Source organism: Parasteatoda tepidariorum, chromosome 3 (assembly GCF_043381705.1).
Source record: "Parasteatoda tepidariorum isolate YZ-2023 chromosome 3, CAS_Ptep_4.0, whole genome shotgun sequence".
Lineage (NCBI taxonomy): Eukaryota > Metazoa > Arthropoda > Arachnida > Araneae > Theridiidae > Parasteatoda > Parasteatoda tepidariorum.
In genome coordinates this window covers 98539181-98563210 of record NC_092206.1, presented here as the reverse complement: position 1 = coordinate 98563210, position 24030 = coordinate 98539181, and the positions used below count along the sequence as shown (strand labels likewise).

Genomic DNA, 24030 nt, shown 5'->3' with positions numbered 1-24030 from the left:
TGTTTATGAGCGCTTGAAACATGCCGACTGTTATTTTTATATTTTTGAAGCGAATGACGTTTTTAATCATGTAATATCTCACAGCTTCAGTTTCTTAGGATTATTTATTTAATTATGAGTTATTGTTTAAATTTTGCTACGAAATTATTACTTATAACAAAATACAGCAGAGGGACAGTTAGGTATTATAATTTTACGCTGTTTTTTTTTCTATTAATATGAATAATATTGCTTTAAGTTATTCATTTATAATCTTTTAGGTAGAAATACATGTTTTCAAGATATTATTTTGACAAATATACTATATAATTTCATGCCGCATGTGTGGGGTCAAAACCTGGAGCCAACCTATAATGACTCAAAGATTCATAATGTTGCGAAAACATAAAAAGTAAGTATAACAGTTAACACAAACATAATTAGCAATGTATTAGGTCGGAAAAATGTTTCCAACGTTTTAAATTTTTTTGTTAAGTTTAAAGTGCGCTAACATTCTGTTTTCTCTACTTTTCCCTTATGGTTTTAATCGCTTTTCACGAACTCAATTAGTTGGCCGGAGCGAGGTTTTTCCTAGAGGTCAAAACTTTCATTTTTAAACTTGGTATACCAATTAAAAGCGGTTATTGCAGCTACGGCATTTTCTCCATACATAGCACAAATGTCACGAGCAGCCTTAGTGATCTTACGCAGTTATAAGTTTCTCGGAAAAAAGGTAAAATAATAATTTACTTAATTGTTATTTTACCATATTTAAACAAAATTGTTAAATAACCATAAATAATATGGTATTCAAACTGTTGATTGTGAGAAAAAACGTTTATTAACTGCTTTCATCTAATACCTTTAAAGAACCAGAATTTTATCACACCAACTAGGCCCTCCTAATAAAATCACTTAGTTCCTTGCAGATGGGAACATATTATAGTAGAGAGGGCTCATGACATACAGAGCATGGGTTCGAGACCTTGCGTTGACACGACCACAATATTTTCCCATTTCATTCAATACGTGAAGAGTTTCCAGTATCTTGCACTTTCCATTTGTGGCCCTGGACTATTAGAATGAGATAGTCTCATTCATGCGTAAATGGCAGCACCATAAAGTTGCTTAACACAATGAAGTCTAGTATTCCATATCTCTTACAATAGGTGAAACAACCAGATAAACCACACTCCACTGTTCATTTGATAAAATACAACTGAACACAACTTAACTGCAACACCAATTACCAAACAAAAATCCTAGCTCCAATGTCCTGTTAAATTTCTATTTTAGACTTGAAAATCATGCTAGTTTTAAATGGTCAAAAATTATTATAGTTCTGTGTTCATGTTTTTTTTTTAGCTATTCTACTAGTTGCAAACGGTTTCATAACCGTAAGGGTAAAAAATGTTCTTTGCCGTAAACTTTACGGTTAATTGGATGATAGACTGTTGTCAGTTATTTTAGACTGAATTATAATTGCCATAATTTTAGATAGAAAATTCTAACAGTGTAGAACCTCTATTAAAAACAAAAAGAAGACGCAAAAATGCTCGTTTTTTGCAGATTTGCATTCGATTTTAATAACCTGAAAATTAACTTAAATTAACTCAAACAAGAAAAACATATATATATATATGCTTTTCTTGTATATATATACATATATATATATATACATATATATATATACATATATATATATTTCAGTAGAACAAAGTATCTTCTTGCAAATGATTTAAAACATAATGCTAAAAAGATTTAATTTCACGAAGAATGTAAAAATTTTACACAATATAAAATTTCAGATTGGGTATCATTTACCTCATTGTTATTAAATTCATTTTCCTTTTAAAAGGCGTTTATGAATTATAAAAAAAATGTTTATTTTCATAAGTTTTTTTAAATTAATATTTGAAATGCAAACAAATCTTCTTAAATAATAACATTAAAATGCACTGAGCTAATTTATGTTTTACTATAAGTTATTTGGTTGCTTCTAAGCTTTAAACAATACGACACTACCGAGAAAAATTATGTTTCTTGACTTTAAAAAAAAAATTCTAAATATCTTATAATGATTAATGTGTTTGTTTTGTTTTTATTTATTATGAACAGCACAAGTTTAATCTCCATTTATTTGGAATTTTTAGACTGTATCTCATTTTTTGCATGCAAGGTATTCTCTTCATTTTTAGCCCTAAAGTGATCGAAATTTGATATTTAAGCGATGAAAATATTTTTTTCTGAAATTCAACATCACTATTTAAGCAAGACAAAATTAAAAACATCAAAATCATTTTGAGTACCTGAAAAAACTTAAATACATTTTTTACAGTTGCATTTCACACGCTTTTCAATCGTTCATTAAACAAACAGGTCTTATGTTTTGAATCTCGCTTTCATTTTTATTGATGTGTCAAACTTTCATAATGGTTTTCATTTAAATTCACTCGAATATTGATTTTATACCGTTATTTGTTGACAAGCTTCATCTCCCATTTCGGAAGGGATTCAAAAAATACACATACTAAAAGCTGCTGATAAGTGACACCCTGCATAAAATGCGGTTTTATCTGAATTTTACAATCCCATCATCACATATAAAGTCACATGTTTTCAGTCATTAAATGAAACTAGTAAGATTAAAACATTTATTGTAATCTGAATAATGAAAGAGGAAACTCCGAAGACTTCAGCAACATTTCACAAAAAAACAGTCTCAAAGACTATGATAGTATAAATGCGATAAGGTAAAAATAGAACAAAAACAAGATCAACAATGAAAAGTCTTTTGTAATAACAAAAAATGAGGAATCTACAATCGTCTTATCACATTTTTAACACACATAACCATAAAAAAATTGTTTATACAAGGATTATTTACGACTAGTAAGCTTTAGTTCAATTGCTTCAAATTGAAATTAACAAAATAAATTTCCAAAGTTGGTTTTAAAAACTTTTCCATAATAATTAATATTTTTTCTTACAAATAAAAAAAATCCGTAGGTAAAAATATTAAAGTATTTATTACTTCGTTTGACGAATTGACTATAATAAATGGAATTAAGTATTATTATTATTTTGAGAGTTAACTTTGCACGTAGATTATTATAATCAAAGTTGCATATTATCATTCATATTATTTTTCACATTAAAATTTTCAAATAGATTTCTATTATTGAAGCTTCATACTATTATTGGAGTGTTCATTACAAGTTTCAAGTAGATATTTCTGTTCATTGTTTGTCAATAAAAAATTGCAAATTGGATAATTCTAATTGTGAATTCTCATGCAAGAGTGCTTACATATTGCATGATTGCCATGACAACAAACCCTGTTAGCGTTGCTATTAACTGCACCCAAGTTGCAATATCCTTGTGCTCTTCTCGTTGCAGAATTTCAAAAAATGTGACATATAGAAGTGTTCCTGTAGCAATGGCATTCAGAACACTTACGGTCAGAGGATTGCTTTCTTCCAGGTTGCTTTCTGTGATCATGGCTATGGCCATTCCGAGAGGAGACATTAAAGCAAAGACACTCATGTATGTGTACACATGCATGTTCTTACCACCTGTTGCAAGGACTTCGAGTCCCACAACAAAAGAAATCACGTATTTGTGGACGGAGATGGCGGCAAAAACAATCCAAGTGCTCGTGGCATCTGGTCGTAGTCCTATTGCGAATCCTTCGAACAAAGAATGGAAAGACAAAGCTGCAACGGTCAGCAGAGCTGCAAGGGAGAAGGTTTGTCCAAGGTTAGAGTGCTGCATAACATCGACAGCTGCTTTTTCTGATATCGTTGATGCTCTCTTAGAGCGCATGCTGTTTTCGAGAGATCCTGGTTGTGAGCAGGAATTGGAACGGGAAAATGATCGGATGGCCCTGTTTTCGCTGGGAACGTGGGTGTGTCCACCGAGGTAGAAGTGAATGATTTCTTCGAATAGATAAACTGCGAAGAAACCAATACAAACAATGAATTCCGGGATTGGGAACTTTTCGTGGTCATGATCGTCGCCTTTTGTTGGTTCTGTTGGTTTCGGATTCAGGAACTCAGCAGTGCAATTAATGGCCTCTTCTTCTTTTTCGAAACCCTCTCGTGCTTCAGGCAAAAGGTGCAAGAAAGTAGTTCCAAGAAGGACACCACCTCCAAAATAAATAAGAAAGGATGTCACAATCTTACCCCTTCGGGCACGGCAATTTGGCTTGCAGACTAATCCAACGCAATCACATTGGAACAAGGTCTTTTTCACAAAAACAGGTAATATTCCAAATATAAGTGTTCCAATTAAGAGTAAAAATAAACAGACAACTCTGGCAACTAAAATGTCAGTTTCCATGGCTACAAATTTTGGTGCTCTGTTCACTAAGTGACAGAAATTTTTTGAAAGGAATGATTATTGTTAGCGCGAGCAGTTTTGTTTGCGTGTTCGGGTTCGCCCCCGAATGATAACAAACTGCAAACAATAGAAAGGGGAAAGATAATGTTCATGTTATCAGTTGAAAGTTAAAAGAATCTTTTTTTAAGCATTAGAGAACAATGACGATGGACAAAAGTCGAGATCAGAAGGAAAATAATGAAGTGTTTGCTAACTGTTCAGTAAATACATATATTTACTTACTTACTTCTATTTAAGAAAATGAGAATCCGCTTTATCATATAAAAATGATGACAGCACCTGCTTCTAACGGTATTAAGTGTTAATGCCAGGATGTTTTATCCATTTGTGACACCAGATTTTATTTCACGTCATTTTATTGATACTTCTATTTCACACCGTATGAAGCTATATTCATAAAACTGTCTGTATTTTAGTAGCAACTACAGTTATAAATCACACCAATAATAAATATTACACAAGGGCAAATATTTCATCTGAATAAATAGCAATGATGATGTTAGCAAAACGGTTTAAATCGCACCAGTCGGCGAATGTCGCAACAAATATTTGAACGAGACTGGAAATTTATGTATTTTTCTAAATACAATATTGCTGACAATCTGAGAGAAAGATAAGTATAAAGTTTTATTGAAAAATGAACTTGTCATTTCATTCTAGTAAGTAATGTTGCGATGTTAAGAACAGGATGTCAAAGTTAACGACTTTTTTTGTTAATATTGTTTTATATTTGTGTTAAAATAAAATTATATGAACTTATTTTTATGTCTAGGAAATTTTCTCAATAAAGATTTCTTAACTTATTTTTTATGGATATAATATGGCAAGTCTCAGAATAAAACAGGTCAAGCGCAAATCGCTGATTATGTATGAAATAAATAATATAAAGTATGAATAATATAATATATATAATATTATTTAAAGTTTAAATATATATACCTTCGAGTTTAAGTATTTATATCTTCTTATGTTTATGTTAAAAAGAATTGTAAGCAAAATTAAAGAAAAGTACACTAAATTTTTGTTCCTTTATCAAATGTTCTTTTAAGTGATCCCTTTTTTTTACTTTCACTTTACTGATTTTACCATAGAGGGCTCATAAACTGTGTCTTTTATATTACCCTAAAGCAGAAATTATAGGGTGTAAGATCCGGGGTACTTGGTGGCTATGTAATTAGAGGAACTACCATTTTTACAAAGTTACTGTGTTAACAGAAAATTTAGTTTTAAGGAAACTGACAAAGAGGTCAATCATCAGATAAATAATCATTTCTCGAAACTGAATTTGTCTATAATAATAATAATAATTTTAAGGAAATCATTAGAAAGTTTTCCTCTGATGAATTTTGTTTCAAGAAGTTTAATTTGTTACAATACCCGCATTTACGGAAGGCACCAGATACATTCTTATTTCTAGAAATTTATTTTCTTAAAGTACTTCGTTTTTTGAAAATCAGATGACTCTGTTAGCAAACGATGTTTCGTCATATTTCCAAAAAATATTCTTCAATATTTCCTTTTCCCCCCTACATAATTTGACTTTGTAAATGAAGGAAATTTCAATAATAAGTAGCATTTCTTTTTCAGATTTAAGGAACTGCAAATAAGTGCAAATTTGAAAACATTTTGTTTGGAACTGAGCCGTGTTTGGAAGATTTTACCTTTAAAACAGAAAAAAACACCTGTGGTTCATGGTGCATTTCAAACCATAAATTGGGTACTTGCCCTTCAAGAGGAAGAGCATTACAGATGCTCACACAACTGATCTATGAGGTCCGCTATGAGGTATAAGTTGATCTTTTATAATCAAAGTGGCGTGTTACAGTTTCTCTTCATAATGTTAATTAACGTGATATTAATTAAATACAGCGGCGTATCGTACATTGAATTTGTTGAAATATAATTCTTTCTCTTCTACTTTTATTTATCTTAGATTTATTATTTGTTAATATCTTTTATTGTGTGTAACTTTGATATAATATTATTTCGTGCATCTGGCAACTTCGATGCGTGACAAGTTTGTCTATATTCTACATGGCTTCGTGTCTGTCTTTGTGTTAAGTAAAAAATATATAGTGAAAGAATTGAAATCTTTGTGAAAGAATATGGAATGCACTTATTATTTTTTCTTAAGAGACTTGAATCTTGACGGACTTAGCATACTCAAAATAGAATGGAAAGATCAATTGCTAACGAAAACTAATGCCACGTTTTAACAAACCATCAGGATAGAGATGCCCTCACTGCTTCACTTGCAGTCATACCAATATCAAAATGCTAAATATAATATTTTTCACTTATTTTGACCCAAACTAGTACAAAATGATGAAAATAAGTATGGAAAATATGTTTAATAAAAATTCTGCTTCAAATGGTTAATAGTAGCCAGTTTAATGTAGATTATTTTGATAACAGCGCTAAAAATAAATTCTTAGTAAAATTATAATGTCATTTCTGCAGGAAGTTCGTAAAATCGCAAGAAGCTGTAAGATCAGGATCAGAAATAGGATCTGTGCTCTGAAATATTTCGTTTACCACTACTTGATAAGATAAGAAACAAGTAAGAGAAAGTTATAAAAATGTAATGCACAGGGAGAAAAAAAAAAAAAGACGACCATCCTGAATAATTTTTTATCTAATGAGCAGATCATCATGTTCTAGTAATCAATCTTAGTGGTTGAAGGGGGTGATTTCAAACATGCTGAATAATGAGTACATATGATATTTTAAGTTACGAAATCAGAAACAAAAACGCACTTTCTCGGAATAAATATAAATTTTTTTCTCCCCAATAAATAGGGGGGGGGGGCTGCAATCCATTAATTATGGTCTCAATAGTTCGGTCGGTCAGGAGAGGGATCCAAAGCTTGGATCAGTTAATGCTGATTTTATTTTTTTGAGTATATCTCGAAAACTTTTGAATTGAAAAATTTTTGCACACACAAATAAAAACATACAAATTTGTTCAAAGATAATTCCATGCAAAACAATTTTTTTTAAAAATATTTATTATTTAATTTAATAATAATTGAAAAAAAAATTGTGGTAAAGAATAGCATTTTTTCTTCTTCATCTAGGTTTGTAATTTTACATGAAAAATCAGAAAATTTGAGCGAAATCGATCAATTAGTTGCAGAGTAATCAAATTTTTTAAAAAGCCGTATCTTTAAAAATCTTATTTCTCAGGAACTATTACGTACTTTAAAATGAGGCAAAAAATTTTATACTTAACAATTTTTCTGATTATTGGTAAATAAAATAATAAATATTTACTAAAATCTATTTTTGCATGGAATGGACAAACGAATTTTATAATTGATTGCAAAAATTTTTCAATTCGCTTAAGAAATTAAATTCACATTAGGGGATCCAAACTTTGGAACTCTCTCCTTACCAAACTATTGGAACCCAGACTGCGGCTACCCTTTATATTTTGTGGGTCGAAAATTCGAATTCGTCGAAAAAAAGGTTTATTTATTCAGAGAAAGTATGTTTCTGTGTCTGATTTCATTTTCATTATTGTCACTGCTGATTAATTAGCTTATTGGATAGAAGTCACTCCCTCAAACCATTAAGATTGAGTTTAGAATGTGAAGATTCGATCGTTAGATCAAAAGTTATTCAGCGTTATCTGTTTATTTTCTTGCGAAACTAAAATATTTTTAACCCAATTTTATGTTAAAGTATGGTGAATTTTTTTGCATTGGGTTGACATTTTTTTTAAATAAAAGATTAAATACTTAAGAAGAAACTTTAATGAAATTTTTTTTAAAAACTGAGATTTGTTTAATGTAAACATTTAATAACTCAATTATGAAGAGAATAGAATTTTAAAGGATAAATATTTATTTTCACTCATTCTAAAAGTTAATGTTACGGCATAATTATTCCATTTTGTTTTTTCGGTAAAATATAAACAATAAAGAAAGGATTATTACAAGACTAGAAAAAAAATAACATTCCTCTATTCTTTCCGTTAAAAGAACGGGAAAAATGTTTTCTTTCTTTCTTTTTTTTGAAGTTCCATTTTGCCCTTATGTTTTATGAATGATTTTAAAGCTTTTGAGACAACAGAACAAAAGATTGTTTCTCTAGAGTTTTTGAATAGATATTGACTTTTATGACTCGGTAACAGATTTAATTTTTTTTTTTAAATACTTACGATTTTTTTTTAATATTATTTCTTACTAAAGGGCTTAGATGTTTCTTAAAATAAAGATGAATGTTTTTTCCCAACTTTTATTAGGCTTGCACAATTGGAAACGAAAAATTTTAAGCATTTATTTTATTTAAATATTAGCTCATTTAATCAGAATCTTTTTTATAACCAATTTTTAAAGTCAAGTTCGATTTTTTTTAAATAAATCTTTATTTTTAAAATAAAATTCCAAAGGAAATGTATTAAATAAAGAAGTAAACAAACTAAATAAACATTTTTTTGACCTTTTGTTGTTGATGTGCACCACCTTAAATTCTTTATTTAAAACTTAAACAAAAAAAATTCTTAATGAAAGTGTTTTCAAAATATTCAGATTTTATTTAATAGAAGAAAAAAGAAATTAAAATAAAATAGATGAAAACGTATTTATTTATTTTTTCGAATATTAAATGAATTTTCATTTCAAACTATGCTTGAGGCATACATTTCCAAGATGATGCATGTTATCGTTAGAGCGTAGAAATCAATTATTCTTTAGATTAATTAATGAGCAGATTAACTAGGGCGATTCGTTAAAGTGCTGAATATACTTTAATTTTACAAATTACCTACGAAATCTGAAAACTACATAAGATGATCTGCATCTTACTTGTGAAGGTGCAAATAATATCGTTGATGGAACAACACTATCGTTTCGGTGCCGTTGAATTAACATAGTGTTTTACTTATTTATTTTTTGCTATATAAATTTTGAACATAGTTTAACTTATGTTAACGGCAGCATTAACCTCATCTTCTTCCCCTGAGCTATTCTGTGGATTGTAGACGGTTAGATATACTCATATGGATATACTAAGATATTTCTTTGATCCAAAGATATTTATATTTTTAAAGGATTTTTACTCTTCAGTACAAAGTTTAATTTTAAAAGAGAGATTTTGCATAGAGTTTATCTTACGATAACGGTAGCACTAACCTTATCTTTTACCCCTGAATGATTCTGTGAATTGTAGAGATATTTTCGAGCATGCGCTTTAAATATTTTACAACGAAGTCAAAAGAAACTGTAGTACCAGGCAAAACCTCTCTATTATTAAAACACAAGAGTTGAAACTTGCTAAATTTGAGTAATAAACTATCAAAACAATTAATTCAAGGATGAACCATAATAGTGGCGCCTTGAATTATAAACTAATAAAAAATAAATGTTTATTATTTATAATATTTTATTTAGTAATTGTCGAAGCATTTAAGACTGACTGAGACACTTGTTAATAACTTTATCACCATTTTAACTCAGATAATTATGAATGACAAAATACAAAATTTGGGCAAAAGTTCATGAGAAATGAAAGTTTAACAATAAGTTTTCTTTCAAAAATTTTTTTCCTCAGAAACTATTCTACCGTAGATTCAATTCAAATATTGTATTTTGTCATTTGAAATGAAATAGTTTAAAATGTAATAAGATTGTGTACTTGATTCGAAACTTTTTCTCCCATTGTTAAATATGTTGCAAAAAAAGCAAATAACGAATCTACTTCTGATTAAAAAAAGCGTTATGCTCCTTTTCAAATGATTGTGACCAAAAAATACTCATCTCTAAATAAAAGAAGAAAGCTCTAGAGCTTCAAATTTTGCTTTCAATCAATTTTACAAAAAATGTTCATTTCTACCCATAGTTTCACGAAAAAAAAAGTTGTAATGCCGTTTTTCCACATTTTGTCTGAGGAACCAAATTTCTAAAAACGTCATTTAATTGCTGCATCTTTTAATTGTTTAATTTGGTTCTCCACGTTTTATTAAGAAGAGCTGAGGTGATAGAAAAGTATGAAATCTAAATGTTTAAATCGTGAATAGTTGCTCTCCACAAATACTATAAAACAGTTTTAGTATAATTAATAAGTACAGCTATTATTATTATTATTATTACTTTTATTTCGCATAATACGTATTAAAAATAATATTCAGCCTGAGGAAAAAATGTTTTAAATGGGATCAAAAGTTGAAAGTAAAAACTATTTTATTGTAAGCAATAACCATCAATCTACCATTAGCATCCATGATAAAAGTCTCGTTTCAGTTTTTTCGCCAATGTCATCTATACTCAGTTGCAAGTTATGAAAAAACCATTATGCCTATGGAAAGCCTGTTTGTGTCGAAGTGCAAGCCAAATGGATGCCAAGCTCATAGCGTGAACGTATATCAATATCGCAAACTCTTGAAACGACATTGCACGACCTCCTTTTTGTTTGCTTTCTTATTAATAATAATTACAGTTATTAACAACAATAATCAATGAACAAGTAATAAGAATTAATAAAAATATCGAATCAAAATATAATATCGAATAATAAAAATATCGAAAGTTCAAATTTAAAGAAATTGATGAAAGAAACTGTTGATATTTGTATGATTTGATAACGAAATAAAACGGAACTATATTTAGTCGCAGATGATTGCTTAAATCCTATACACCGTAATGGTCTTTTCTTAACTTGCAACGGAGTATAATATTTTTAAGGTAGCTGTTTCTCACATCTGAATAAATTAAGTAAAATTTGACTTCGTCTCTTTTTTTTGTATACTATTTACTTCTCGTTATTTTTGCATACTAAAAGCCTAAATTAACATAAAATCCGCTATTTTTTTCTTAAAAAAAAGAAGGAAGAAAAAAATTAGAAACATGATTTACTGTTATGACATGCACATATGCAAACAGCAGAGCTTAACTATCTTATTTATTTCATACGTTATTACGCGTCAATATTTGAAAGATAATTTCGAGTCAGTCTGTTAATTACTTAACATGAAACGTGCAGATGACTTCCTATTTCCTTCTAATACATTTACTTTTTCTTTCTCTTTATTCTCCTTTATTTTTTTTACTTATCTATTTATTTATTTTTCTGCAGACGCAGCCTATAGCACCGTTTAGCATCGTTATTTTGACTACGTGCTTAACTTTCGTTCGTTTCCTACTTCGGATTCGGTGCGATTAGACGATTGCAAATTTCCTTTTACAATAAATTTTTTAAATTAAAAAATAAATTTTAAATGAAGTGGAAGCAAATCGGAAGAAAATATGAATTAAGTAAAAAGACGCTCTTAATCACTTCCTTCTCTCTATATACATTTATTACTGTTTCAAAGTAAATAAATTTAGGTGGATATAATTAAACTTTCAGAAGTGACAATAGTTATAGTAGGTTATATAATTCTCCTTATTCTCATTCAGCTTTGTACTTCTTATAGCCGATAGGCTATCTCTTGAAGGACGGAGCGGGGGTTCGAGCCCCAGCCTTGACACCACAATATTTCCTCCATTCCTTTCAATACTTGTAGAGTTACAAGCGTCCTGTGCTCTCAACTCCAATGCCCATTACCCAACGAAAAGCCTAGCTCCAATGTCCTGGTAAATTTCCTTTTCAATGGTTTTTTGAAAAATGCTGGCCGTAAATGGTTAAAAAACCATATAGTTCAGTAATCATGATTTTTTAACCAGACTAGTTGTGAATGATTTGCAATCCGTAAAGTTAAATTTTTTTTACCATAAACTTTAATTTTAACATCTAAACATTTTAGTTTTAGAATGAAAATATTAACAGTGCATTATAAACAAAATATCTGCAATGAAAATTATACTCAAATATAAAAAACAAAACAAGCAGTTGGCACTTGTGTTAAAATGAAAGCCTCCCATAGACCGCAATGGATGAATGAATGTATACCAAGTTCCATGAAGACCCAAATTTCTCCTCTAGAGGTATGTGAAAAATTACTGCATGATTTCCAAGAAGATGAGCCAATTATCCGTAACAAGAACATAACAAAACCACTCAAATTTATAGATGTCAGGCACCAACTAGATACCAATGATTTGGGTAAGAAAAACATACCTCACACAGTACGAAAAATAAATGCATTATGCATGCTGCAAGAACAATACCCTGAACCCAGAATGGACGAGAGTGTACACTGACGGCTCAAAAATACAGGACAGCACCGGAGCAGGAGTAAGCTTTTTTCTCACAGTGCACCTGTGGGATACTATATGTCAAATTTTGATCTTCGCTATATCTCTTAAGAATAAGATCAATTACTTCACTAAGGCAGTAATCCTTGTCGACTCTAAGGCAGCTATCCAGGCAGTTGCCATAAACCATGATTCAGATACTCAGACTATTTCAGATATTAGAGATAATTTGATTTTTCTCGAGAATGCCAACAAAATTATTATGTTCCAGTGGATCCCTTCGCATGTAGGAATCAATGGCAATGAAAAGGCAGACCAACTAGCCAAGAAAGGGACACTCGAACCACAATGTAATAAACCGATTCCACCAGACTCCCTTAAAAAACAATTTTCCGTGAAACTTATGACCGACCTAATGCTCAACCAAGCAGTAAAATCCACTGGAAAACCCTGGGCTAACATCCAAAACAGTTGGAAGAAATTTTGTCACAGTCCTCGTAAGAAGGCTGTGGCAAACTTCAGACTCTCAACAGGCCATGACTGCTTGGCAGAGCACCTCAACAGAATAGGTATCCTTCCATCTAGTGAGTGCCAAATCTGCAATTCGGGAACCATGAACTCAGACCACTTGCTTGTATGCCCTTTACTGGACAAACAATCTCAAGAGCGGGGTGATCTCTGTAAACTTTACTGGGATGCAAGAGATCACATGAACTCTCTGTAAAGACTACTCATCATTCTTATTTATATATATATATATATATATATATATATATAAAACTTTAATTTTATCTTTGTGTTTTTTTGTGTTTATATGCGTTTGTCATGTGTTTTCCTTGTTTGTTAGTGTAATTTTGTTCCTTTTCACTCCTCGTTTACGTCCACTAAACGCTGAACATTGTATATGGATTAATATTTCCAATAAAGCCATGTGTAATAACATATTCAAATATAAATTTCAAACGATGTCTCGTTTTAGTTCAAATTTAGATATTAAAATCATCATTTCTTTTCATATTTAGTGGCACACATAAGGCCCTCAGTCATGTTCTCCACTATCCTCTGTTAGCCACAGCCTCTCCTTAATTTCTAAGAATGTATAATCTTTTTTCACTTAAATAACAACTTTTCTATTGCTTAACATGGAGTGAAAATGGTTTGCTCAATGGAGAAACGGTTAATCAGGGAGAAAAATCTGAATCAAGCACTTTTAAGCAGAGATTCCTACGAATGTCTGCTCATTTTTTCATTTAAATAAAACATTTTCTATTGTTTAACATGAGGTGAAAACGTTTTGTTCAATGGAGAAAGGTTAAACGAAGAGAAAAATCTGAAAAAACGCTTGAATGGTTAAAAATAGTAAAATTAAAAATGCTTAATGACCTTTCTAATCATTTTCCTTTCAATCTATAAATTTTTCTCTTAAGCAACTTTTAACAATTCTTAAATTCACCGAAAAATCTATTTTACGCCATGGAGCTCTGAATATCATTTACACATTTACTGAAAAAGTACATTTTAAACAAAATTACTACGACTTAATTTCAATAAATTGCGAAACTTTCTTCGACCTAACAAGTATTTTCACAATAAAAATATTTACCAATTTTCTTTTTATAAGTTTTTCCCTCTTGGATATTGGAATTTTTCAGAATTTGCAGGTCACCTTCGCAAAGGAATAAAAGTTGGGATGAAAACTTTTCATCCACTTGTTTACATTTTTGAAATATCGAAAACACTTGAAACTCGGGAAGTGCAAGTAGACCAACCCTCGATGCAAATTTTAAAACTCAGTTCGGAATTTAATATCGGATATTTGTTACTGTACATCAAAGTGATTCAACCAAAAGATCGAAAATCCAGCCCAATAAAGCTCGTATAATTTGAGCAAAAAATATAAACCGTATTGAGTTTCATTATAATTTTTTTCCAATACTTATTGAAAATGTTTAATGATTTATTTATGCTTTCAATAAAGATCTACGTAGCTAGAAATGATACTTAAATGAAAAATAAACTTCAGATTCTCTCTATAATCTGCAATACCCGTTACCACGCTGAAGGGTATCAATTACGAGATAAAGATTATATTAAAACTATAAATTAATTGATCCTTTGTTGACAATATATACTGCGATTTAATATTAAAAAATATGGAAAAACGAATATCTTTAATAACTTTTGCTCTAATGATCGCATTTTCGCATTTTTACGAATTAAATGTCTATCTTAATCAAGAGAGGACATAAAATGTGTTAATTAAAAAGTGCAGACGAAATTTTCAGTTTCAAAATCAGACGCAAGAATTTAATTTATCTTAATAAACATATCTTTTTTCGATAAATTTAGATTTTTAATATAGAAAATGTTTGAGGGGGAAGGTAGCCTCAAGCTAGAAAACGTCCGATATTTTAGGCTGGGGAGCGGTCGAAAGCTTAGGCCTCTTAATATTAATTTCAATTTTTGCATACTTCGATCTATTTTAGAATGTTTTGAAGCGAATCGCATGTAAATATGAATTCGGCCCAATAGTTGAGTAAAAAAAGTATTTTTAAATGATATTTAATTGGATTTGTTCAAATTTCGTATATTTTCATTTGAAAGCACATAGTTCAATATCGTGTTAAAATTGCCTACCCTACGATTTACGAATTTTTCAATTAATATGAAATTAAGTAATAAAAAATAATTATTTAATGTTATTTTCAACGTAGAATTTTCTTCGGATTAGCGAATTGTGCGCAAAACTTTCGATTCGCTTGAAACCATGAAAACCTATTTCCGCAGAGATATCTTAATTCCAATATTAGTGTGTTTTGTACTTATGAAAAAACACATTAATTAACATAAAAGCAGTAGTGACAATTGCTAAAATGAGGTAAGCATCATTGGCGCTAATATAATTAGGAGATTTTTTAAAATTTTTCTAGGTGAACAAGCAACTTTTATCCATTAATTTAGCTTTTTAGTACGAAACTTATTTTTCATTTCAATTTGAACCGATTACCAAAATTAATTATGCACCATTGGCGTCGATAACAATATGGAAATATTTAATGGTTTATATACTCGAATAAGTATCTTTTATTCATTAATTTAACAATTATTTTTTATTTCGATTTGTACCTATTACAAAAATTAGTTAGTTGTAGTTATTGGAAATAATTAGTTTTTTTTATTTTATAATCGTCATTGGTGATCGGACTTAAATCATCGGCACTCATTTCGGAAGCCGGTGCGGCTCCATACTATGAGATTCCCCATAGTTTGAGTTAGAAGTTAAACTCACTAAAAGAAAGATTAACTATCCATATCATTTTAAATGAGATATACAGAATAAAGTGACGTCAGTTCCTGCGAAATTAGTAACGTTGATTTTACTTGTGATAACCTAACATTGAAACTGAAGATAAATATTTCACTTGAACACATGCGATAAAACTAATTTTTGATTGAATAGAGGGGCAAACTAGCAAATGACTCACATTATGAAATATTTTGTTTCATAACCGTCGCTGAACAGCTGACTCAATTTTGAGTTTACAACTACCAATGTTTAACTCAGTAGCCGCGTCATTTTGAACCCGATCCGGAAGACAAGGGAACTCCTGGATCAGGTATTGGGTGAAATTTGCCTTCGTGGAGGACTTTTTGAGGGAACTAACCCGTATTAGCGTTACATGGAGAGGAAAACAAAGAAAACATCCCACGTTTTGACTGATGGCTAGGGGACTCTATTTATGATCCGTCTACCACTGAGGATATTTTACTTCAGTACTGTGGTCGGTGCGACCCGGGTGCGGTATTCGTATCACCAGACATCGCTGGGATTCGGACCCAGGTCATCTCATTGGGAGGCAAGAGTTCTATCTTCTGAGCCACCACTGCTCATTATTGTAAAATATTTATCATTTATTCCTACGGATTTTTTTTAGGGGGAGGAGGGGTGTAGTGCAAACCAGTGATCGGAGGAAGCTTCAAAGTAGACCCGCCGTATCTTTGAGTTACACACAAATGTATGCAAAAATTTTGCTTTATTCCTATAGATAATTCTGCTGCATATTTTTATACGCATTTTATGACTCTTTGTTTTTTTCCGTTGTTCGATTAGTTGCGAGTGGAAATGCGCTATTATAATACAATTGAAAAAGTTGTTATCAAGTTAAATTATTAAAGGTTATTATCTATGTGACAGTTTAGTATATTTCTGTAGATAAGTTTTAAAGGTTGTATTTTCACAGTAGGAAATTAAATTTTGCCATGACTTGTTTCCAGATCATACGCTTTCTATTGGCGGAATCTATACTCATTTAAGATGTTTACATCGTGTCATTACCATTCTTAGCAGTTTAATTTGGAGCTGCAAAGAGATAAGTTCCTAAAGTGACACGTTGAATTCTTACAGTCAAAGCGCTTGAATTATAATTGCGCTCCAAGAACACTCAGTGACTGTCACTTGGATCCTTCCTCCAGTGAAATCACCGGAAATGAAAGATCTCAGTAACAATTAAAAACCAATGGACTTAGGTTATTTACGTCGCAATATAACTGCACATTGGGCTATTGGCGACTGTCTGGGAAACATCCCTGAGGATGATAGAAATACATGCCATCGTAATTTTTATCCCCTGCAGAGGGGGGGGGGCTCCCCTTCTTTGGTAGCCCGATGACCTGTATGCAAACTCGAGCACTTTACGGTAGAGCAGTTTAACGAGGACCCATACCATACACCCTCGGTCCCTGTGCAGGCTGATCAAATGGGTCACCCACCCGCTTACTGACCACAGACAGTGATGCTTGACTTCGGTGTTTCACTGGGAACAGTGTCTTTACGATCAGTTCATTGCGGGACCCAATGGACTTAACAAAATGATTTTTTGACACATAATTAAATGAGATTAAAATAAGAACCTTCCACGGGCTATATAAATTATAAAAACAATCTTGTATTTTTTTTTTATCCATTCAGTTCTTTAATTGTAATGCTGCAACACTGTTATTCTGCCCAAGATAATGCAGTCTTTTTCAACAAACAGTCCAAGGATTTTAAGTAAAGAATCCCAAGAAACTGAAGCGGTAAGATATTACTTGATTAAAAAACGTAATTTACTTCAAAAATTGGATATAACAGTCGACATGTTTCAAGCGCTCACAAATGAACGCTCGTTTTCAAGACTTTACAGACGGGAATGAGAAGAAACAAAAGTGATTTGTAATATGGAACGTAAAGTTGCCAACGAAAAATGGAAAATAAAAGTGAGAAACAAAACCAGAATATCCTCAGTTGCTGAGAGGAAATAAAAATAACGATGAAAAAACGGAGCAAGAAAAACCACATTGGCTGAGAGGGGCAAATCAGGGAGGGACAAGGGCGTAAAACAAAATAAATGCTGGTTTTAATATTACAAAAAAAATGACATAAATAAAAATTTAAAAAGAATATAGGAACCAACTGATGCAAAAAAAATTATTATGTGTAAAATTTTCGAAAAACAAATTTTTATTTTTAGCTAAGAAATACCGACAAAATAACATTTACATATTATTTATTTAGTATTACTTGTAAGAGAAACTGCGTATAGAAGTTTTCGTTTTATTTTCTCAGTTATTGTTTACATAAAGAAAGCAGAAAAACAAGTGAAAGTTTTCTTAGAAAGAAAATAGTTCCAGAAATAGATCCATTAAAGGAAAAAAGAAACATAAATAATATTTTCAATAAAAAAAACTGAGCTTTTTCTGTTAGATTTTTAGTTGCTATAGCTTTATTTCCGGGTATTTTTCATACATTCGAACAAAAAAATTTCTATATAAATTAAAAATTGGTTGAACTCAACAAAGTAAAAAAAAAGTGTTTTTTTTCCTCTCTCTCTTTCAAATCGGAGTTTCCTTTTCTGGACAGATATAATTCGGTTTCTACCTTTGTTTTTATTTCTGTATATTGCATTTTTTTCTCTTTTTACCGCTGCTAGTTGGATTCAAATTTCCGCCTAAAGTAAACTTATATGATCTAAGCAACTTTTTTTTATCGCCCTTGGCAGAAAAAATAACGTCAAAAAGGAATAAAAAAAGTGTCAGAATTGTCTCTGGAAGCGTTTGGAATTAAAATAACAATAATAATAGTATTAAAAATTTTGCTAGTTGTAAAATTCGCTGCATTTTGTTACCTTGTTGTTATTATCATAAAATGTTCCAAAAATCAATCAAGAAGTAGCTGGATAGAAAACGTAGGTTAGATTATTGTTTAAAAATAGTTCTTTTTTTTACATTTAAAAAGCATACATGTTATAGTGTTATGTAAGGCACAGCCAGCGGTAAAAAAAAATATTATTTTTGCAGTTTACTTCAACTGCAACTACTTTGTTACAAATGTAGTTAATTACAACTATTTTTTTCTTAAATGTAGTGACTAGAAATTACTTAGGAATTAGTAACCACTTCCTTACTATAAGGAGACGAACTTTGCTGGAGAATTTAATTTGCACCTTTGGTTTTAAATAAGAAATTGGCTTGCACATTAAACATAAGCGAATAATTGAAATATATTTATTCATGCTGTTTACACGAGCCAGTTATTCTAAGACATTTTTTTTTCAAATTTGGTCATTTAACCATCAACTTTTTAAGCTTCTTTTCGTAATGGTTTGCTTAAATATTAGTTACTCGTGATTTTAAATTCGTAATTTCTGTTAACACTCAGTTGCAGCAGCAGAGTCATTACATCCTTTGACGGACGAGCGTAGTACCCCTCAAATTCGAAAAAAAAATTAGTTGCTTTTGAACCATGTATCTTTTCTAAACTAACGTTGAAAGTATTTGCCAGAAATCCTTACTAACTACTACTTTTTTCTATCGCACTACTCACTACAATACCTTTTTTTTTAAAGAAAAAAAACGTAGCACACTACACTACAAATTAAAAGTAGCGACTACAGTAGCTTCACTACTTCCAACCATCGGGCATAGCAAGTAGGATAATTGCAGTGAGAGCTTCACCGTTAGGCCAACACTCTTTCAATGAAATTTTTAATGATAATTTTACATTTATTTGGCAAACTTTCCTTCGTAAGTAGATCTATTTCATCTAACAAAATATGGGAATATATTATCACCCTTTTGGAGTAAACATTAAAAAAAAAAGTCTACGAAAGTGTGAAATCGGAGTGATTTGGATCACCATAACGACTAGTTATACGAAGAGGAAGAACAAAACCCTATTCAAAATATTGGTACACAATATTGATTAAAATTTTGATTCCGTTAGGCACTGCATTTCAAACAGTTAAGAACTTCATAGCACAAACGGTGCAAAAATCAATTTGGTGTCAATTTTGGAACAATTTTTATTGTATTGAAGGTAAATGTGACAAACAAGCTTCCGAATGAAGTTAGCAAATAATGTAGTTGATTAGGTTATCAGAGTTAGATTACCAGGTTATCAGAATCAGGTTAGCAGAATTGTAGATTATCTGTGTGTTCATTGTTTTGCTTCACGAAATAGTGCATCTCAAAGATTCGTTCTGTTCTATAGACGCTAAAATGTTTAATAATTCTCCGGAAAAATCCTAAAAATAGCTCATTGGTTTGACTGAGAAAAATTTTTGTCAGCATCAGGGCTCGAAAATTATATTGTCCGGCATGGCTAAATTCTGATCAGACATACCCTTACAACGCTAAAATTTCAACCTGAAGAATGCCATGAAATACCGATGATGTGCTCCTAAAGGTTTGACATAAATGAAGATGTGTCCAATAAGGGAGAGAGATAATAATCAAAGAGGGAGAAAAAGTAAAGAAATCGAAATTATTTGATAAGACCTAAATATTATCGAATTTAATTATATAAATAAGGAATTTACTAAACATCGTTTTTACATGTCGGAAGACGTGCACTTGCAGACAGTATTTAATAATTTCAATAATATATCGTCTCTGTCAATAATACATTGCATTTATTTCATAGATGCATATTTGGGCCTAATACTTCTTTCTTAAGTAGTTGCCATTAATACCCAATACTTCTGACTTGACCTCAAATGCTGTTGTAAATATAATTTTGCTAAGGTCATTTTTTCGAATGATTAATAATAGGTGAATCAATATATTTTCATTACCTTATAATCAAAAAACATGTCCGAATATGCATTTTGTACACCAAGAAAAAAAAAGTACTATCAAAACTACCAGAATATAATAAAATTTAATATGTTTCTGCCTCTATGGGAACATCAAGAAGCTCTATAATTTTTACCGAACAGCTATGGTCACGATTTTGATAAAATTAACAGTAGAATATGGTTTTATTATGCGTGATAAAAATTTGGTAAATGTGGTAAATTTTGGTAATTTTATCATGATACTTTAGAGCATGGTATAAATAGCATTTATTTGGTAAAATTTTCGTTTCACCGTAGCTCTACAATTTTGAAAACCAGAGTAAACCATATGAGCGGAAAAGTAACCAAATACGTGATTTAAAAAACGTATAATTTGGGTTTTATTTACAGAATTATAGTTTTTTTCTCCAGTAATGTCACTACCATACAGCAAGGTAATTTCTCCTGAATTTATTTTCTTCGTGTAGGCAGACATGGAATGTAAAATTTTTAATATTTTCGGTGTGCCGCCCCACTTTAAACCAATGATTTACATTTTCTATTTTTTCGGTCCTTTTCAGACTAAGGATCCAAGTTTCTTATTATAACGTTTTATGCTCTAACAATCTCGATTTGGCATTAAATAATTAGAATAGAACTATATTCCGAATATTGTAAGAAACGTAATCAATACAAATATTCAGCGTGTCTGTTGCACTAATTATAAATCGTGTTTTAGTCATCTTTGTAAATCTAAACTACTAAAATATATCATTTAACAAATCATTTATTATAGTTAAATATATCGTTTAACTATATCATCTGTGTTCTAATATTCTAATGTAATTCTTTATTAAATACTGCATTACATAGATATACTTCCTTCTTTGATCCTTCAATACTTTCCGATTGAAGCAAATCTTGTTCAGAATAGGGCACCAGACGATTAATTATTATGCTCCAACAACCAGCAAATGGAAAGTAAACAATGACAACAAAAGAAAAATCCGAACATTATACTAATTACGCACGCTTTAATATTTTACAAATCAATATATAAGACACGGCGTACGCATTAAGTCAATGGATTTTGCAATGTGAACACGTGTATTTAATGTTAAATGCATGCCAGTTTTAATAAGTTATTCTAGGGGCTTGTTTAATTTTACAAACCCAAACAAATAATCAATGTCAGAAGAGCTGTTTGGATATGTATAACACAAGAATAAAGTCAAAGCAAAAGTTCGGGTTTGTTAACATAAAATCAGAGTTCGCAATCTCCAAAGACATGCGAAATATCCATCTCGCTAATGGATATTTCTCATCAGTATGCGCAGGCGATGCAGTATTTTCAATGAAAGAAAAAAAAAGTTTTCATTCGTAATCAATAAGCCTCTCGCTACTTTTCAGTTTTATATGTGCGAAGAGTTTAAATTCATTAAAATGAAAGAGTTAGTATGAAATATTAATAAGGGAGCTCCTGTGAAACACTGTTTATTTAATCAAATATTTTAAAAACTAATTATGTATCATATGCAAGTTAATATGTGTTCATATATTATTTGATGAATTTAGTTAGAGCTACAGGTTTCTAATTTTAGTTGTATGTTGTAAAGTGTTTTTTTTTTAAAAATACAAAACAATTAATTGTATAATAGTTACTTTTAGTTCTTAAGAAAAAATTTACCAGTTTCCTTAGTGTCTTATTTTAATTCTACTGTCTCTATATTTTCAAAAGGTGAAAAACGTCGAAAAAGTGTTATGCTTCTTGACTCTCATTGTAAGCTACTGGGGCATCAATTGGACATCAGCTTGTCTGTAAAAGAAAGTAAAGGTGGCGTGTGCGCGATACTTACTTATCACAAATATATATATATATATATATATATCTATACTAAATGCATTAANACTATATTTATGTGTGTGTGCACGTGAGTGTACTCACACTATAGCATTAATGTATTTTGCTTTGACTATATTTATACAATATTAGAAAGCACTTAAATTTGCGGATATAATCGTGTGAGCTGATGACAAGATCATATCTTTTTGTTATTTTGTTTTAAGGTTTCGCAATTCGTTTTAAATTTTAAAAAGAATTTTTAGAATGACTCTTAGTAGGTTTTCCACCTATGCGTTGATCTTATACATATAGTAAGGTATAATGATGAAGAAATTGTCATATTAGTTCTAAGTATGAAAATAATATCTATTCAATATTAATTAAAAAATGTATTAAAATACCTATTAAATTGTTGTTTTCATTAATTGTTGTTTACCTATTAAATTCTGAGCTTGATGTAAGAAATACACTTACTACTGTATTTTAAAGAAATGAATTGAATATGCTTTTGTTTTATCTTAAATATCCTCCAATGTAATTAATACGCTTGCAATTGCATCTTAAAGACTCTAAGCTTGCTTCAGTACATTAAAGATCCTCCAATGTAGATTTATCACTCTTAGAAAGAATTAAAAAATATCAAATTGGATTTTTTTCGGGTCAAATTTCGAACACCTTTGCTCTCAAGGTGACAAATTTATTTATTAATATTAAAAGAAAAGCACAAATATCTGAAAAAAATGCTGCCAGTATTAAGTGTTTATGAAGAAGGACCTTTGCTATCAATAAACAAACTTACTCAAATCCACTCCTCGAAGTTGGTAATCCAAAACACAGATATCTCTTAAGTACGAGACGCACATTCCTCACAAACTGATAAAAGTTTTAAAGAAATAGCTTTTATGCTTCCCTTTGTCAAATGAAGTGCCGTCTGCAAAAAAAGTGGTGACTGAATGCAAAAAAACAGCTGATAAGAGAAAAATACGAAGTTTGACTTTTAAACTTTATAAGTAATACTAGACCATTGCTCCTGAAATGGTGGCTGATTGTTATGGCCACACCTCTTAACTGTAGTCTGAAAAATAGATATCTTTCAAGGTTTGTTGTTGTTGTTTAACACAAATGTTAAACAGAATAGAAACCTTCTGAGAAGAAAGGAAAGTAAAAAGGTCGTACTGACCTCCTCTTTAAAATATTTTTAGAATTCTTGCCAGAAAAGGTATGCAAATTAGAGGTCACAAATTAATATCTAACCGAGAAATAAATAAAAAGAAAACTAAAACCAAACGGTAATCTATTAGGTAATCTAACTGGTTTTGGATTTTTTCCACCACACTTTTCTCTCTAATAATGATCCAAAAGATCGTTTTTGATCTTATTTTTATTTTCACTTTGTTTACTGCAAGAAATGATACTGCACTCATAATTTTTGCTTTTTATACTAACTTGAAAGAACAAATACGCGGAAAAGAAGGAAAAAAATGACATGAAATAAAAAAAATTGTTCAATTCAAAAAAGGTAAAAAAGTTACAAATGATTGAGATTCTATCAAAGAACCAGTAAGGATATACCATCTCC

At 30.5% G+C, this 24030-nt stretch overlaps 1 protein-coding gene and 1 long non-coding RNA gene across 2 annotated transcripts in view; both read right to left on the bottom strand.

Moving 5' to 3' along the window:
* Nucleotides 1–23501, bottom strand: part of LOC139425187 (uncharacterized) — a 69288-nt gene extending 45787 nt beyond the window's left edge. Inside the window, exon 1 of the long non-coding RNA XR_011636475.1 lies at nucleotides 23251–23501. This is a non-coding gene — a long non-coding RNA (uncharacterized lncRNA). The remainder of the gene's footprint in view (nucleotides 1–23250) is intronic.
* Nucleotides 2620–4496, bottom strand: LOC107438414 (zinc transporter ZIP1). The gene has a single exon (XM_016050704.4). The coding sequence runs from the start codon at nucleotides 4318–4320 to the stop codon at nucleotides 3271–3273; it is 1050 nt and encodes a 349-aa protein (XP_015906190.1). The 5' UTR covers nucleotides 4321–4496; the 3' UTR covers nucleotides 2620–3270.
* Nucleotides 23502–24030: the final 529 nt, after the last annotated feature.